The sequence below is a fragment of the Typha latifolia genome, chromosome 14, assembly GCF_019914945.1.
Source record: "Typha latifolia isolate L0001 chromosome 14, TyphaL0001v2, whole genome shotgun sequence".
NCBI classification, from domain to species: domain Eukaryota; kingdom Viridiplantae; phylum Streptophyta; class Magnoliopsida; order Poales; family Typhaceae; genus Typha; species Typha latifolia.
In genome coordinates, this window is record NC_133099.1 from 7,768,737 (window position 1) to 7,786,325 (window position 17,589).

Consider the following 17,589-nt stretch of genomic DNA (forward strand, 5'->3'; position numbering starts at 1 on the left):
CAAGGCTAAGTCCACCTCCGTCCGATCTACCGATACCACTGCTGTGCATCCATACACCACCTCAAATGGAGTCATCCCAATGCTACTATGGTAGGGTGTGTTGTAGGACCACTCCAGCCATGGTAAGAACTCCAACCATCGTCTCGGCATCTCTCCAAAAAAAACACCTCAAGTACTGCTCAATGCCTCGATTAACCACATCAGTTTAGCTGTCTGTTTGTGGATGGTAGGTTGAACTGAAGTTCAATCGAGTCCCCTGCAATCTAAAAAACTCTATCCAAAAGTCACTCATAAATACACGATCACTATCCGAGATAATCGTGCATGGCATGCCTTGTAACCGAGCAACATCTATAATAAAATTTTAGCCACCAACTTGGCTGAAAACGGATATGACAATACTGAAAAGTGCGCATACTTGCTCAATTGGTCAACCACCACAAAGATAACAGAATTACCACATACTAGCGAAAGACTCTCTATGAATTCCATAGAAATGTCCTCCCAAACACGGTCCTGTATAAGTAAATGTTGTAGTAATCTCGCCGGTTTCAATGTGGTTGCCTTAGCTCTTTGACAGACTTCGCAAGCATGGACAAAACATCTCACATCCCGCCTCAATCCTAGGGACGTGCAACTTTAAGATATCCTCCTATAAGTTCTCATGACACCCTCAAGACCAGCCTTTAGAGTTTGGTGGAAGTTCTCTAACAATTTTGTCGCAATCCTTCATTTGCGTGCACCTTAATGCATCCGTGGTCCAGCAGCAAACCGCCTCGATTCTCCAACTCTAGATGACGCTCCGGATCATCCATCATCTCCTACAACAATCACAAAACATCTAGGTCAGATGTACATGCATACCTCAACTCGCTAAGGAAGGGAAAGGTAGGAGAAGAATAGGCTGCAAGCTCGGTAGTATCGAGTTGGCATGATAGTGCATCCGTCGCTCTATTTTCTATTCCCTTCTTGTATTGTATTTCATAATTATACCCCAATAATTTTGTGAGTCATCTCTGCTGTGTCGAAATGTGTATACGCTGTCTCATAAAGTATAGAAGACTCCTTTGATCGGTTCGTATAATAAATCATCTATCGATAAAATAAGGCCTCCACTTTGTCACCGTATACAGAATTGCCAACATCTCCTTCTCATAAGTCGATAATTGTTGAGATTTTTGTGATAAAACCTTGCTAAGATAGGTAATGGGATATTTTCTAGCACAACTCCTATGCCAACACCCGACGCATCACATTCCACAATGAACTCTTTGGTGAAGTCCGGTAGCGCTAGAACGAAAATCATCGTCATTGCAATTTTTAGTTTTTCAAAGGCTGAAGTGGCTTTATCCATCCAACTAAAAGAGTCCTTCAACAAAGAAGTGAGAGGAGCAGTGATCTTATAATATCCGGTGATGAAACGACGATAGTATCCGGTCAGCCCTAATAATCCTCTCAATCCGGTGGTAGTAGTAGGATTAGGCCAAGCGGTCATGCATGTAACCTTTTGAGGACCCCTTGCTACACCATCTGCTGAAATGATGTGGCCTAAATACTCCACTTGTGGTACTCCCCATAGGCACTTGGACTTCTTGATCTTCAATTGGTTTTGCTTCAACAAATTCAACACATCATCTAAATACCTCAAATGCTCCATTTCGGTCCTGCTATACACCCAAATGTCGTCTAAGAATACCAAGACATACCTTCGCAATAGAGGTCAGAATATATCATTCATGAGGCCTAGAAAGTTAGCTGGAAGCATTAGTGAGACCAAAAGGCATCACCGGGAACTCGTAATACCTAACTAGAGTCTGAAATATAGTTTTGTGCACATCCGCAAGGTGAACTCTAATTTGGTGATACTCGACCCTCAAGTCAAGCTTGCTGAAAATAGTCACCCCTACAAGCTCGTCTAGCAACTCCTCAATAACCGAAATAGGATACCGGTACCTGACAGTAATAGCGTTTAGTGCTCGATAGTCAACACAAAAATGCTATGTCCCATCCTTTTTCGCACCAATAGCACGAGGGATGAGTTTGAGCTATGACTTGGTTGTATTAGGCCTTGCTCCAACATCTTGGCTACCACCTTTGAGATAACTTTTTTTGGCACATGTGGATACCAATATGGCCTCAAGATCGCCGATGCAGCACCGGGTACAATCTCTATGCGATGGTCCACCGCTCTCCTCGATGGGGGATGATGTGTAGGCATAGATAATAGAAGATCATTGACACTTACATGATGCACCTAGATGTTGGTTCGGATAATTAATCATCTACCGATTCAATAATCCTCCAGTTTATCACCGCATGCAAAATTGCCAACATCACTCTCTTATAGGTTGATAAATGCTGCGAATTTTGCGATAAAGCCTTGCTAAAAAATGGCTATGGGAGCATCCTCCTTGCATTAGTACAGCTCATATGCCAACTCCCGACGCATCACATTCCACGACGAACTCTTTAGTGATGGCCGGTAGAGCTAGAAAGGGCGTCGTTGTCATTATTGTTTTTAGTTTTTCAAAGGTTGTCGTAGCTTCATCCGTTCAATTAGAAGAGTCCTTCCTTAGCAAAGAAGTGAGAGGAGCAGCGATTTTGCCATATTCAACGATGAACTAGCGATAATACTTGATCAGCTCCAAGAATCCCTGCAATCCTATGGTGGAAGTAGGGATCGGCTAAGCGGTCATGCATGCCACCTTTTGAGGATTTCTTTGCCACTCCTTACGTTGTGATGATGTGGCCTAAATACTCTACTAGTGGAACTTCCCATTGTCACTTGGACTTCTTAATCTTCAGCTGGTTTTGCTTCAATAAATTTAGCAAATCCTTGAAAGCCACCAATGCTTCATTTAAGTCCTCCTGTACACCAAAATGTCATCAAAGAATACCAAGACATACCTTCACGGTAGAGGCCAAAAAATATCATTCATGAGGCCTTAAAAAGTAGCTGGAGAGCATTGGTGAGACCAAAAGGCATCACCGGAACTCATAATGCCCGTCCAAAGTCCGAAATGCGGTTTTATGCACATCCGTTGGGTGAACTCTAATTTAATACCCAGCCCTCAAGTCAAGCTTGCTGAATATGATCACCCCTACAAGCTTATCCAGCAACTCCTCTATGACCAGAATGGGATACCGGTCCTTGACGATGATAGCGTTTAGTACAAGGTAGTCGACACAAAAATGTCATGCCTTGTCCTTCCGCACCAATAGCATGGGCAATGAGTAAGAGCTAGGACTTGGTTGGATGAGGCCTTGCTCCAACATCTCAGCTACCATCTTGGAGATAACTCCTTTTTGCACATGTGGATACTGATATGGTCTCTCATTCGCCGACGCAGCCCCGTGCACAATCTCTATGCGGTGGTCCGTTGTTCGCCTTGACGGCAACTCCTTTGGTTCCTCAAATAGTCTAGCAAATTTATCTAATAAATTAGACAAATCAATTGTAGTACCTAGACTCATTAGAGGCTCATCTCTGTTGGTCCTAATCGAAGAAGATAGGCCAAATCACTCGCACAAGGCAGCCCCACCATCGACTGCATTGCTGGAATCCGTAGGGACTGAACGCCTTCAAGCCGCGCATCTCTTTGTTTCCTTGTGTAAATCTCATCCACATGCTGTGGATATCAAATGTGATGGATCCCAAGCTCTGCAACTGCTGAGTGCCTAGCATAATGTCTTGTCCTCTTAGTGCCAATGGATACAAGTCCACAATGATGTGTCTTGCACCAGTATGCCGGTCCCACCGAGGGAAAATATTCACCTAATATTCTCTTATAATCAAAAAATTATGAAACTGATACGATCTCGCCTCGGGCTATGGAGCTCTGATACCAGCTTGATACGATCTCTCCTTTGGGGCTAAGGCTCTGATACCAGATTGATACGATTTTGCACGGAACTTTGAGATGAGATCCCAAAATATTCCGCCGTCGGATCGATGTGAAATTTTGATATATGTTGTAGGCCCGTAAAAGAGCTTTCCAACAAATCAAGTTTCAGGCGAATCGGAGTTGGAGATCTCAAGATATCGTTCGTTTAGTGGACGAACGTCAGGATGCTCTGTTTTGGATCCGTGGATGGAGGCACGAGATCCTAGGTAATGGTGGATGGTGAAGGGCCGGTGTTAATGGGGTGGCACCGGTGGAGAAGTGATGGTGGAAGGGTTATGGATGATGGAAAGGTTAGGGATAGTGTTGGATAAATTGGAAGAAGGGGGAGAAGAGGGCTACTCCTAAGGGGCTAGGGTGATTGGCCAGTCGAGGGAGATTAGAAGCGGCGTCGCCGGGGAGATTGAGGGAACGGGAGCGAAGAAAACGAAGGAGGCAAGGCAAACTCAATTCTCAATAATCAATAATAATTTTGGTTGCCTTACACATCCTTTTATAGGCTAACCAACAACTCAAACTAACCCTAAAACACAATTTTCGCCGATCGCGTTCGAACTCGTCCGACCGCGTTTGAACGCATAGGGTGGTTCCTCTGGACTTGCGAACGTGATGCAGGCGTTCGAACGCAAGATCGAACGCGCCTGTCGGTATTTGCGAACGCGATGCAGGCGTTCACAGCGCGTTCAAACGCACCCGTTCGAACGCACAGTACACTATCTTCACCCACGTTCACAACCCCGTTCACAAACCACGTTCGAACTCACACCACCCGCGTTCGAACGCGACTTACGAAAAGTTATTTTAATGGAAAATAAACACTAAAACATGAAACTAAAATACTCCTAAAGTGAATCCATGCTCGAGACGACGACGTCGGTGAAGTCTGAATCGTATCAGAAACCAAGTTGGATCAATCCGTAACTTACTGATCTACATTTTTATACTTATGCCCTTCATAGATTTGAAATGCAACTAGAAAGAAAACACGATAGAGTGGGGATGAAGGTGGTAGTGACGAGTGGAGTGGTTGTTAGGGTTATGGATGATAATGGAGATGAGGATAGATGGTTGATGTAGTTAAGGGATAAGGACAAATGGGAAGAAGTGGTCAAGATCCCAAGAAAAGGGAGGACTCAATAGATGAGGAGATTAGAAGTTAGAAGAGACATTGCCAACGGTGGAGGTGGCTAGTTGGTGAAGAGGAAGAGAGATTAGGGTAGAGAGACTAGAGAGAGGATAGAGGAGGATAGAAACCAATATTTATTAATCATATTGATTTTGTGATAAGTTCTGATACCACTTGATAAGATTTGGAAACAAAGATAAGCAATGCAACTATTCCTTCAAGATCTGAATGTATTACAGGAATCAGTCCGCGCAATAGTGGGAAAATATTTGTCAGATATTCTCCATATTCAGATAATTACGAAATCAATAGGGTTAGATTCATAACTTCCTGATCTATAACTTTTATTTTTACGCCCTTTGCAAATTCTAATTGTAGCAGGGACGAAAACACGGAATAACATAGGTGATGGTGGTGGTGACGGGTGGAGTGGATGTTAGGGTTATAGATAGGTAAGGAGATGAAGGTGGATTGTGGATGTGATTTAGGGATATAGATGAAGGGAACGAAGTGTTCGAAATCCTAAAGAAGAGGGGTGGCTTGACAGTCGATGGAGATCAGAAGTTAGGAGAAACCTTGCCAACGGTACAGGTGGAAGAATGGTGAATAGGAAGGAGAGAGATTAGGGTAGATAGATGATAGAGAGGCAAAAAATTAATATTCCAATAGCATAATAAATTTGGCTGTTATCCACATATTTATAGAGACTAGCCAACAAGTTCTAAAACAATATAAAACCCTAAATCTAGATGATTCCCGTTGATCGCGTTCGAACGCGCCCGATTGCGTTCCAACGCACTAGAAGACATTTTTTGTATGTGCAAACGCGATGCAAGCGTTCGAAATCACCCGATCGCGTTCGAACGCACAATATTCGTTCTTTGTATTTGCGAACCTGATGTAAGCGTTCACAAGGGCATTCAAACGCGACCCCTATTATGTTCGAACGTGACCTATAGAAATTTTATTTTAATAAACATAAACACTTAATGCAATAAGAAAAGATACTAAATGTATCATTTTGATTGCCATCTACACCTTTATAGAGTCTAGCCAATAAGCCAAAATAATAATTATTAACCCTAATTATAATGAACCCCCATCAATCACATTCGAACGCGCCCGACCGCGTTCGAACGCATATTTTACGTTCTCTCGTTTTTTGCGGGCGATGCAAGCGTTCGAAAAGTCATTCGAACGCGACCCCTTCCACGTATGAATGCAACATTCAGAAAATTTATTGTAATAAAAATAAATAACTAATGCAATAAGAAAAAAACTCTAGCAAAGTGTATTAGTATTTAGTAAGATAACGCCACTATTGCAAGGGTGAACAACCAAAAGAAAAGGACGAGGCTAATGTCGTCGAGGATGATATGGTTGTTATGATCACCAAATTCATGATGGTCAATGTAGATCAAGGCTGGTGGCTTGACTCTGGATGGACTTAAGAAGTCTTATTTATGTTATAAAACTATATAATTATAGCGTCTATGTAGTCTTTGATTTTTATAAAGTTATTATTAGTAAAAAAAGAATCTTTCGCAGGAAAAGGCTATGCAAGAAAATTTGTATTTACTTTCTATGAATAGTGATGTTTTTACTTCTTATATTTTTTCTCTTTGAATGATTATAATGTTTGGCATTATAGATTAGGACATGCTGAAAGAAAATTATGCATAGGATAATGCACCATGATTTAGTTATTAAATATAATTCTTTGATTTCTTTATAAAAGTGAAGATTGTTTGCAAGCCAAATTATCAATAAACCTATTAAGATGTAGTTAGATCTACTACATTGCTAGAATTGATTCATACTAATATTTGTGACAATAAGGATCATCTAACTAGAGGTGGAAAGCATTATTTTATAATGTTTAGAGATGATTTTTTAAATTTGTATATTTGCTCAGAACTAAAGACGAGGCATTTGAAGAAAATAAATTTGTAAACTTGAAGTTAAATCAACTTGAAATTAAAAGGATAAGATCTAGTAGAGGTAGTGAATATTTTAAGGATTAATAAAAAACCAAGCCTAAATTATTTTAAGGATTGTGATTGTATAGCTTATATCTTAGATCTTTCACAAAAGAGACCTAAGTTAAGAAGTAAAGCTATAAAATTTATATTCTTAGGGTATATATGCTAGGAATAGTAGAGCTTGTAGATTTCTTAATCTTAATTCCAATAGTATTTTTAAAACTATTTATGCAGAATTTTTTAGCATTTGACTATTAAAGATACAAGTTTTTTTGGAATTAGAGAAGAATTAAATGCTATGTGGGACAACAATTAATTAATCATTTATGCATAATAAATCAATAACACTTGATTTATAATAAAATATTGTAAATAAATTTATAATTAAATATGTGGAGCCAAATTTTAATCTGACGTTTAAAACCAACGATATGTATTTTATTTAAATTTGAAGCAAATACACAAATAGTGATATATTATTCAAACATGATTACCTCCAAAGGTATACAGAAAAGCTTAATCTTTTCTAAAGACAAACTAATAGTATCTCACTTATATATTACAACAATAAGAGAATCAGCTCATGCTCTGATTGATACTGTGTTAACTCATCAGCTGCTCCTAAAACTCCAGGATTTGTGAATTATTGGTGATAAGGTATGCAATATCTGAGAAAATTCTCTTAGATCTGGAACCAAAAATTTAAAGAAGTTATAGTAAATATTCATGTGAAAAAAAAGAAGATTCAAATGTAATTTCTAAATTACCTTTTCAGTGGCTTGGGCAAGATTAACACTCCAACGACCTTCTTCATTTTCATAAAAATAATTAATGGCAGGAAAGTGTTTAGTTTTATTTTTTCCATCTGCAACTTGGATGTTCCGAATGAATTCTTGGTGCATATCCCGTAGATTAAGTTGCTGGAGAAATACAAGTGAATTCATTCCTTGTGGGATCTCCTTCAACTGTGTCAGGCCCAGCAATCCTAAGTCCTCAAGGCTCTGCACGGATTCCTCAAACGATATGAACTCGAGGCACGGCATATCTATTAAAATAAGTATTTTCAGATTAGGAAACCACCCTGGCTGAAAGATCAACTCTTTTCCTTCATATGCCCTTTGAAGAAAAAGAGATGTTAGGCTAGACATACAAGAGATATCTCCAAGTGGATCTTTCTCGAGCTTGCACCACAGTAGGTCTAGCCACTTAAGGTTGACTCGAAGGGATTGAAATACAGGGGAAGCCAACACCCCTTCTTGCAATCTGCCTTTCAAATATAGCTTTTGAAGATGATGAGGTAGGGAGCTCAATGCTTCTAAATTGATATACTCATTCTCGTCACTTGCCAACACATATAAGTTAGAGAGGAACTGCATCTTACTGATGGATTTAAATAGCTCGTAGCAGTGAATCTTTTGACACTTCTAATTCGAAAACTTCTCAATTGAGTCAAGTTTCCTACTTTTTCGCACAAAGTCCATGGTTGCCTCAATGCTTTGTAGAGTTTGCAAGTCTGTCAAATGCCATAGTCCCTTTGGAGCTTCTACACCACTGGGAGAATGAAAATTTCTAAAATCTCCATCCGGTTGCTTCTCTGCAAACAAGTGCCGCAACTCCTTTAATTCTACTATCGTACTAGGCAACTTCTTTATTGCAGTATAGCATAGGTCGAGAGTTTGGAGTTTATGCAATTTGCCCAAAGAGTTGGATAACTGCTTAACATTTGTATTCCTCAAACCCAAGTAGCATAAGTTGAATAGATTGAAAATATCATCCGGTAGGCTTGTGATTGGGGCATTCTGTATATCTAATACTCTGAGATATCTTACACTCTGTGAAACCCATGATAGAGAGGTTGGTAAGAAATTGGCAGTATCGAACAAATAAAAAGAGCGAAGGTGTGAAAATTTGATACTCGACTGAATACTGTCGTTATACTCATCTGATGCCACACGACGAGCATTATTGTTTACCATTCTCATCTGTGATTTGTCATATGCTGTGCAAAAATTTTCTTTTACAGAAATCGATATGGCTAATTCTCGCACAAGGTCGTGCATTTGACAAGACTTGACCCTTCCAAAGTTGTTTCTTTCCACAACTTGTAACAAGCATCGATCAATGAGTTCACTAAGATACCCCTCTGCAATTTCTTCTACTGTTTTGGTACTACTACTCTTTGATGCAACCAAACCTTCTGCAACCCACAGCTTAATTAGCCTCTTTCTACGAATTAAATAATCCTCTGGAAAGATGCTACAAAATAAGAAACAATTCTTCAAATGACTTGGCAAGTGATTATAGCTTAGATTCAAAACTCTCATTACCGAGCTCAAATGTTGGTTGTCTAAGCTATCATGTAACTCCCAATTAATTTCATTATAGAATCTTTCCCATTCTGCTACCTTCATCCTTCTGAATGACAACAAATTGCCTACACCCACAATTGCTAGTGGCAAACCATGACACTTGTCTACAATCTTTCTTCCCCATTGTTCAAGATCCTCTGGACATTTTTTATCCTCCATGTTTCTAAAAGCCCATCTACAAAATAGATCCCATGCTTCTGACTCATGTAGGTTTTTAACTCAAGATCATAGTTTTCTGTTGCTAATTCGGCTACATCTTTCAATCGTGTTGTTATTACTACTTTGCCTTTGTAGCTGTTCTCTCCTAAAACAGTAGATAATTTGATCCAGACATCTCTACTCCACACATCGTCTAAAACAATCAAGTACTTTTTCTCTTTCAAATTTCTCTGAAGTAGCTCTTTTAGATCTGTATAGCTCATGCTTTGAATGCTTACGGGGTTTTCATTACTAGTGAAGACATTTTTAACCATCCCTCTTAATATATCCTCAAGTTGGTACTTTTGAGAGATAGAAACCCAGAAACGATGATCAAAATGTTCCTTTATAATTTTGCTTTCATAAATATTACGAACAAGAGTAGTTTTTCCCGATCCTCCCATACCCCACACTGAAATTATGGAAGTTAGCTTTTCTTCGGTTGTTAAGTACTGCATTATCTTTTCTCTTTCTTCTTGAATACCTACAAGCTCATTGTAATCCATTGGATAGGAGGAGAAAGTGGAATCATGTAGTCCTTCAGCTAAATAAGAAGTGTCAATTTCTTTTGTCAATGTAATGCTATACCTTTCTTTCATCCTTGAAAGGTTATGAAGACGATTTTGAATTTCCTTTAACTCAGTAGCAACTTTATGCCAAGAATTGATATTCTTAGATTTGTGAAAAGTGTTCTTGAGAAATCCTTGAAATCCACTTTGATAACTACTAATTAGGTAAGTATACTCATCGATTATATCCTCGATTTCAAAGGCCAAGTTTTGTACTTGCTGCAACCAGGCTTGTAGTGTTGCATCATACCCTCCATATCTTTGTGCTTGATATAAGAATGGATGCATTACATTAAGCTCACTTTCAATCTGTTTTATTTGACTTTCCACTTGGATCAAATTTGCTACCTCTTTCCCTAACTGTGAACTTAATGCTTTCACTGCATCGTTTGCCACAATAGATCCTAGTTTATAAAGAATTTGAAAGACGAGAGCTTCTGCCATCTTTTGCGTTACTACTGGTTGAAAATTTTTGAGATTGCTACCTGCAAAGATGTAGTAAAATCTTGAATACAAATTGTTGAAGGAAATTTATAGAGATGTGTGGTTTTTATATTTTTTTTACTCTAAATGCACTCCCTCACTTCTAGGCTATTTTATACACTAAAATTGTCCTTTTCATCTAATCTCTCTTTTCTCTCTGTTTTTCCTGCTGCACCTTCAATTTTAAGCAAAACTGCTTCTAGTTTAACTACTTTTGGGGAAATTAAACTACCTTTTTTATATTAAAATATTTTGAACAATCTTCAGGTTCATGATATGAGAAATTTTTCTGCTAGTTATCTGAACAAGAACAAAACTCTGTATTTCAAAATAGTCAGTGATATATTATGTGCTAGAGTACTATAACTTGTTGAAGGAAACATCAGTGGGCCTAAAAATAATAGATTTAAAGAGGGTCTATGCATGGGAAAGAAGGGAAATGAGGATTTAACTTATTAGACTCCATCTGCTCATTCCAAACGTAGCTGTATATAGTATCTACAAAAAGATTTAAAGGTTTTACATAGTAACCAATCCATCTGCTTCAGCTTTCAATAAGAAAAGAGAATTACTCTTAATAGTGAGCACGACAAGAAGAAGAAAAAGAAACACACACATACATGTCCGCCAAATATATCAAGAGGGGAACGAAGAAGATTGTGACAGAAAAACAAAATATTCTATAAGGTTCAGACAGTTAGTAGTGTAGTTATACTTCCTTTAGGAATTAATCTTTGCTACTTGATGGTGAGAGAAAACTAACACAATATCCAAGTAAAGCAAACATGCAAAAGGAACAGGAAAAAGATCAATTATTTCATAGAGAAGAAGATCATAAGCAATGTTTTCAGAATACTTGCTAATTTGGTAAAAGATTATATCACACTTATGATACATAAAATTAACTTCCTCGTATTATCTATCATTCTGCTCATCTTTGCATGCATAAATGATGGAAGTGTATGAGGGGTACCTCTTGGCCAACGGAATCACTTACGTAGTCTCTCCTTCTGTTTCTTATATTTAGGAGGGCTTAGAAGAACCAGCGCAAGGAGCTTGTGAGTGAGTGATGTATTTATAATGGAAGTTGCTGGCAGAATTATATTGATGGTAATCTCCTTTCTTTCTTTCTTTTTTTCTTTGATGAAAAGGACTAGCAACCTTCTTGTAATATTATATATTAATGTCAGCGATCGGCAATAATTCTTAGTAGTTGGCAGCCCAAGAAAGTGAGTAGACTTGTCTATTTTGCTTGACTAGCTGTTTTCTTTTGTCATTTCTCTTAATAATTCGTAGGTGATGACAACCTAAAACACATCCCAGCCTGTTAGTTTTTGTTCTTATCCTTTCCATGCATGATTTCAAGAATTACTAAATAGTATATCTTTAGATTATTCCATACTGATTGCTTTAAACTAAAGTCCTAAAATCTTTCAAATTTTACCATTAATGTACTTAATATTTTTTTGTTTTGTTCTTTCAAATTAATTTGGGTTGTAACAGGATTCTTTTCAAACTAGCCCTTTAAACAGTAAAATATGGCTAGTTTGGAGGCGAACATATATAATTTAATATATAATCACTTATTACCTTTACAAACAGTAAAAAATGACTGTTGCTATAAGTACAAGGGCCAACATACTCTTTTTCTTCAAACAAATAGAAAAAGAAACTAGGGTTAGCATAGGGTAAATCTTTTATTTTAAGAACAAATAGATTATAAATTAGCCACTACAATTGCAAGACATGCTGTTAGAGTCGAAGACCAAAAACTGAAGCACCTCAGTTAGAAAATCGCCATCCCACGTATACCCATACCCAAGGTTCATTTCCATTAATAAGCCAATCAATAGCCTGATTAACTTTCCTAGAGATATGTTTAACTTTATAATTATAAAATTTCTAAGTTAAAAAATTAATATCGCCAATAAAGGAGTCAACATCCAAGACGTTTTAGTAGCACCATTAACCATATTACCAGTAGCAAAGAATTTGATCTCGATCCACACATTGCAACATATTTATTAGAAAGACAATGAAAAGCCTCCTTCATCTCCACCGCCTTAGAGATAATGATCAAGCTGTACAAACCACAACAAACCCCTACAAGAAAAGACCTATTAGCATGTCAAACCACAAAGCCCACTCCTTCAAGCTCGGGGTTCACAAAAGAACCATTCATTTTTACCCTAACCTATCCCATGGTGGTGGTTCCCAACGGATGAGGTGGTTAGAGGAGTTGGGTTCTATATGGCCGACATAAAAGTTCTTGAAGTATTTGTTAGTAAGCCTTAACACCCAGCTCCATGACCTTTTACTAGTTCTCCCTCTCCTTCTAAAACAAAGGGCATTTTTGAATTTCTATAATCGCTAAAGGATCACCATGGTCAATGCTCTTAGTTAAGCTTTAGACTTCTCCAGCGAGACCCTCTCCTTCATGCGGTTAGAAACCATTATCCCATAAGTCCCAACTCACAAGGCGGTGTCTCTACAAAGCAAAAGCAACTCTATAGTGGAAGAACACATAGTCGATGGGCAATTCAGCGACTTCCTAGGTGGAAGGAATAGAGAAGGTCATGTTAAAATTGGCTTCGGGAAAAAGAACTTACTCTCATTGGGAAAAAGAACTTACTCTCAATGATATGATGCATGTGCTCGACATTCGAAAGAATCGACTCCGGGATCATTGTTGAGTAAGAAAGGTTTTAAGCTGGTTTTTAAGTCTCGATCACTTTATACTTATAAAACATAGCATGTATGTAGGAAGGGGCTAATGACCTCTTTAAGATGAATGTAATAACTGTGACTCTAAGAATAAATAAAGATGAATATTCTTCTTCTTACTTGCTTGTCTTGTAAAATTTTGCATGGTAGATTAGGACATGTTAATTGTGGCACATTGCGTAGATTAATTAATCTTAACATGTTGCATAATTTCTATATTGATTTGAATAATAAATGTGAAATATGTGTGGAAGCCAAATTGACTAAGACTTCGTTTTATTCCATTGAATGAAAGTATAGAACCTCTAGAACTTATACTATGATAGTTCATTGGAGGCCCTAGTTATCTTAATTTTCAGTTTTTGCTTAATTATGCATTGTATTTCATTTTTAGACCTTGAAGTCTTGTTAATTGCTTACTAGTTGTTTAGGGAAATAAGATAGTTTCTAACAAGTGTGTTCAAACACAAATGGTTGTGATACGATTCGGACTTCACCGACGTCGTCTCGAGCATGGATTCACTTTAGGAGAGTTTTAGTTTCATGTTTTAGTATTTATTTTTCATTAAAATAGGTTTTACGTAAGTTGCGTTCGAACGCGCCGTGAACGCCTTTGTATAGCGTTCGCAAAAAACCGACGGGCACGTTCGCACTTGCGTTCGAACGCCTATATCGCGTTCGCAAATACAGAACAACCAATTCGGTGCGTTCGAACGCGGTCGGGCGGGCGAGTTCGAACGCGATCGGCAAAAATTGTGTTTTAGGGTTAGTTTGAATTGTTGGTTAGCCTATAAAAGGATGTGTAGGGCAACCAAGATTATTATTGAATATTGAGAATTGAGTTTGCATTGCCTCCTTCGTAGGGGTGAAAACGGGTCGGATTAACTCAGGCCGACACGCTATCCGACCCGACTCGGATTGGATTCGGATAAAAATTTCTATCCGATTCGGATTCGGATACGGATACGGATAGAATTTTGAAAAAATTCGGATATGGATTCGGATACGGGTCGGATATAATTTTCGGATTCGGATACGGATATCGGATATCCGTTTATCCGCATATTTTTTAAATGATTTACAGTTTTTTTTTATTTGCTTATTTAAATAGTAAGTATTAATATTATTATTAATAATACGTTATATATTATTTATAGAGATTAATTTCTCTAATTTTATATATTTGACATACAAAAAAATAATTTCTTATAAAAACTCTTAATAATTTTGTGTTAATTATATTTAAATAAAATATTATAATTATTTTAAATTTAATCAATATCCGTTTAAGATCTCGATATTTTATCCGAAAATTATCCGTATCCGTTTAGTTAGGATATGGTTTTTAATTTTGCTATCCGTCTAATATCCGTATACGAATCCGTATCAGAACTAAAAATACGGATCCGGATATGGGTTGAGCACTATCCGATCCGTATCCGATCCGTTTTCACCCCTACTCCTTCGTCTTTTTCGCTCCCGTTCCCTCAATCCCCAGGCGACGCCGCTTCTAATCTCCCTCGACGGGCCAATCACCCTAGTCCCTTAGGAGTGGCCCTCTTCTCCCCCTTCTTCCAATTTATCCAGCGCTATCCCTAACCTTTCCATCATCCATAACCCTTCGACTATCACTTTTCCACCGGTGCCACCCCATTAACACCGGCCCTCCACAATCCACCATTACCTAGGATTTCGTGCCTCCATCCACGGAATCCAAAAACAGAGTATCCTGACGTTCGTCCACTAAACGAACGATATCTCGAGATCCCCAACTCCGATTCGCCTGAACCTAGATCCATTGGAAAGCTCTTTTCCGGGCCTACAACATATCAAAATTTCACAGCGATCCAACATCGGGATATTTCGGGATCTTATCTCAAAGTTCCGTGCAAGATCAAATCAAGCTGGTATCGGAGACATAGCCGAGGAAAGATCGTATCAATCTGGTATCGAGCCTTAGCCCCAAAGGAGAGATCGTAACAAGCTGGTATCAGAGCCACCGTTCCTCGGACAAGCGCTTCCTATGACGACCACCAGATCCATGGCTGCACGGCGTGATGATGAAGAAGAGTTTCTTCCCATAGAGGAGGGAGAAATGGTTGCGGGGACTTCCAACCGCGGACCGTCCGATCTAATCGGAATACGGAAGAGCCTAGCGTTCACTTACGTAGTCTCTCCTTCTGTTTCTTATATTTAGGAGAAGGAGCTTGTGAGTGAGTGATGTATTTATAATGGAAGTTGCTGGCAGAATTATATTGATGGTAATCTCCTTTCTTTCTTTCTTTTTTTCTTTGATGAAAAGGACTAGCAACCTTCTTGTAATATTATATATTAATGTCAGCGATCGGCAATAATTCTTAGTAGTTGGCAGCCCAAGAAAGTGAGTAGACTTGTCTATTTTGCTTGACTAGCTGTTTTCTTTTGTCATTTCTCTTAATAATTCGTAGGTGATGACAACCTAAAACACATCCCAGCCTGTTAGTTTTTGTTCTTATCCTTTCCATGCATGATTTCAAGAATTACTAAATAGTATATCTTTAGATTATTCCATACTGATTGCTTTAAACTAAAGTCCTAAAATCTTTCAAATTTTACCATTAATGTACTTAATATTTTTTTTCCTATTTTATGCCAATTGGGATTCTAAAAATTTTAAAGATAATTTGATGTTCATCCCTTAGGTACAAATTAGGTATTTCTATACTTTTAATCATATTATTTTTATTTGATTGTAAAATATAGATAAAATTATGATAATTATCTTGAATAAATTTATGTAAGAATTTAAGTTTAGTTACTAAACTATAAATTATTTTAAGGCGAGAAGACTAAAATGCCCTCATAATAAATAGTGTGAAGCTATGGGTGAAGATAAATATATAGTTATAACTTACTATGCAAAGAGAGGATTATTCTTAGTCACTTTTGAGATCACAAGTACTTTAGCTATAAAAGGAAAATATTTTTACTATTTTTGCTAATAAAAATTGGACACAGGTTTTGAACATTGGTGAAAGAATGGTAAAGCAAGAAAATAGGTTAGACATAAAGGAGGTCATTTTAGTTACTATTTTAATAAAAATCTTGCGTAAAAAATATGGATAATTTTATAGCAATCTATTATCTCTGATTACATTTTGTGCACATATAATAATATTTAATTAAAATATATATAAATAAATATTTTTATTATAAAAGAAGTTTAATTTATAAATAAATACTCTTATGCAGGAAACAAATGCTGCCCTAAGTTTAGTCTAAACTTATCAAAGCTATTACCAAAAACTCTTAGTGGGAAAGGATAGTGAAGATTATTGACGAGTGAAAGAAAAGAAAAGAAAAGTTAAGAAAAAGATAGATTAGACTGCTCGCAATTGTGGTCATAATAGGACAAATTATGTTACCATCGCTCTTAAGTCTCCCATTACGAAAGAAACTTTGCAGTCGTATGGCCATTGCCCTTTGGTGGTGGTTAGCTAACTAGAAAAAAAGAGAGAAAGTAGGAAAGTATAAGACAATCTTGTTTTGAAAATGTTAAGCACCAGACTTCTATTCATTTGTGGAATAGAAATAGCTATTTTCTAGAATAAGGCTTCTTATTCTGGCATAATAACTAACAACTTAGCTTCTTCTGGTATATTAATTTATATAGTCATGACTTCTAAAATAATAGAGTCCCTTTTAACTCCTTTAAAAGATTTTCTTATTTGTTTTCACATGTATATGTCCGAATCGAGCATGGCTATATTGATGTGTCATATACATACATTATAATATTAAAACTGCTAGAATAAGTATGAGTCAAATTTTCAATAATTAATTTAAATAAATCATTAGAAAAATAAAATAACCTTTACTAATAAAAAGGTCTCCATGAGTTATCACAACTTTATTAGATTCTTAAACAGTCTTTATCCCTTTTGGACTAAATAAAAAGGAACTACTAACAAAATTCTTTCTAAATCTCAGTACTAAAAGCACATTTTTAAAAATAAAGATTTTTTTCTGCATGTGCAGACTCATTGTTGGCAAGGAGTTAATCCTCCTCCAACAGAGTCCTGAATGATGGTGAAACAGGAACTGTTATTACACACATGTACATTTTCTCCTAAATCTAGCCACCCAATCATGACAAGTATAAGAGGCAAAATTTATAAACGGTCAAGGATCTTCAACCTTAATCATGTTGACCTTGTCTTTTCATTCAACCTTCTTTAATTGATTTTTTTTTTTTTT

At 37.3% G+C, this 17,589-nt stretch overlaps 1 protein-coding gene across 1 annotated transcript; it reads right to left on the bottom strand.

Moving 5' to 3' along the window:
- Nucleotides 1-2,781: 2,781 nt before the first annotated feature.
- LOC140801169 (disease resistance protein RPM1-like) lies at nucleotides 2,782-10,590 on the bottom strand. Its single transcript, XM_073156172.1, is given in 4 exon segments — nucleotides 2,782-2,868; nucleotides 7,778-8,434; nucleotides 8,498-9,591; nucleotides 9,594-10,590. Coding segments are annotated over 4 exon segments (2,835 nt in total).
- Between the last annotated feature and the right edge of the window lie 6,999 nt (nucleotides 10,591-17,589).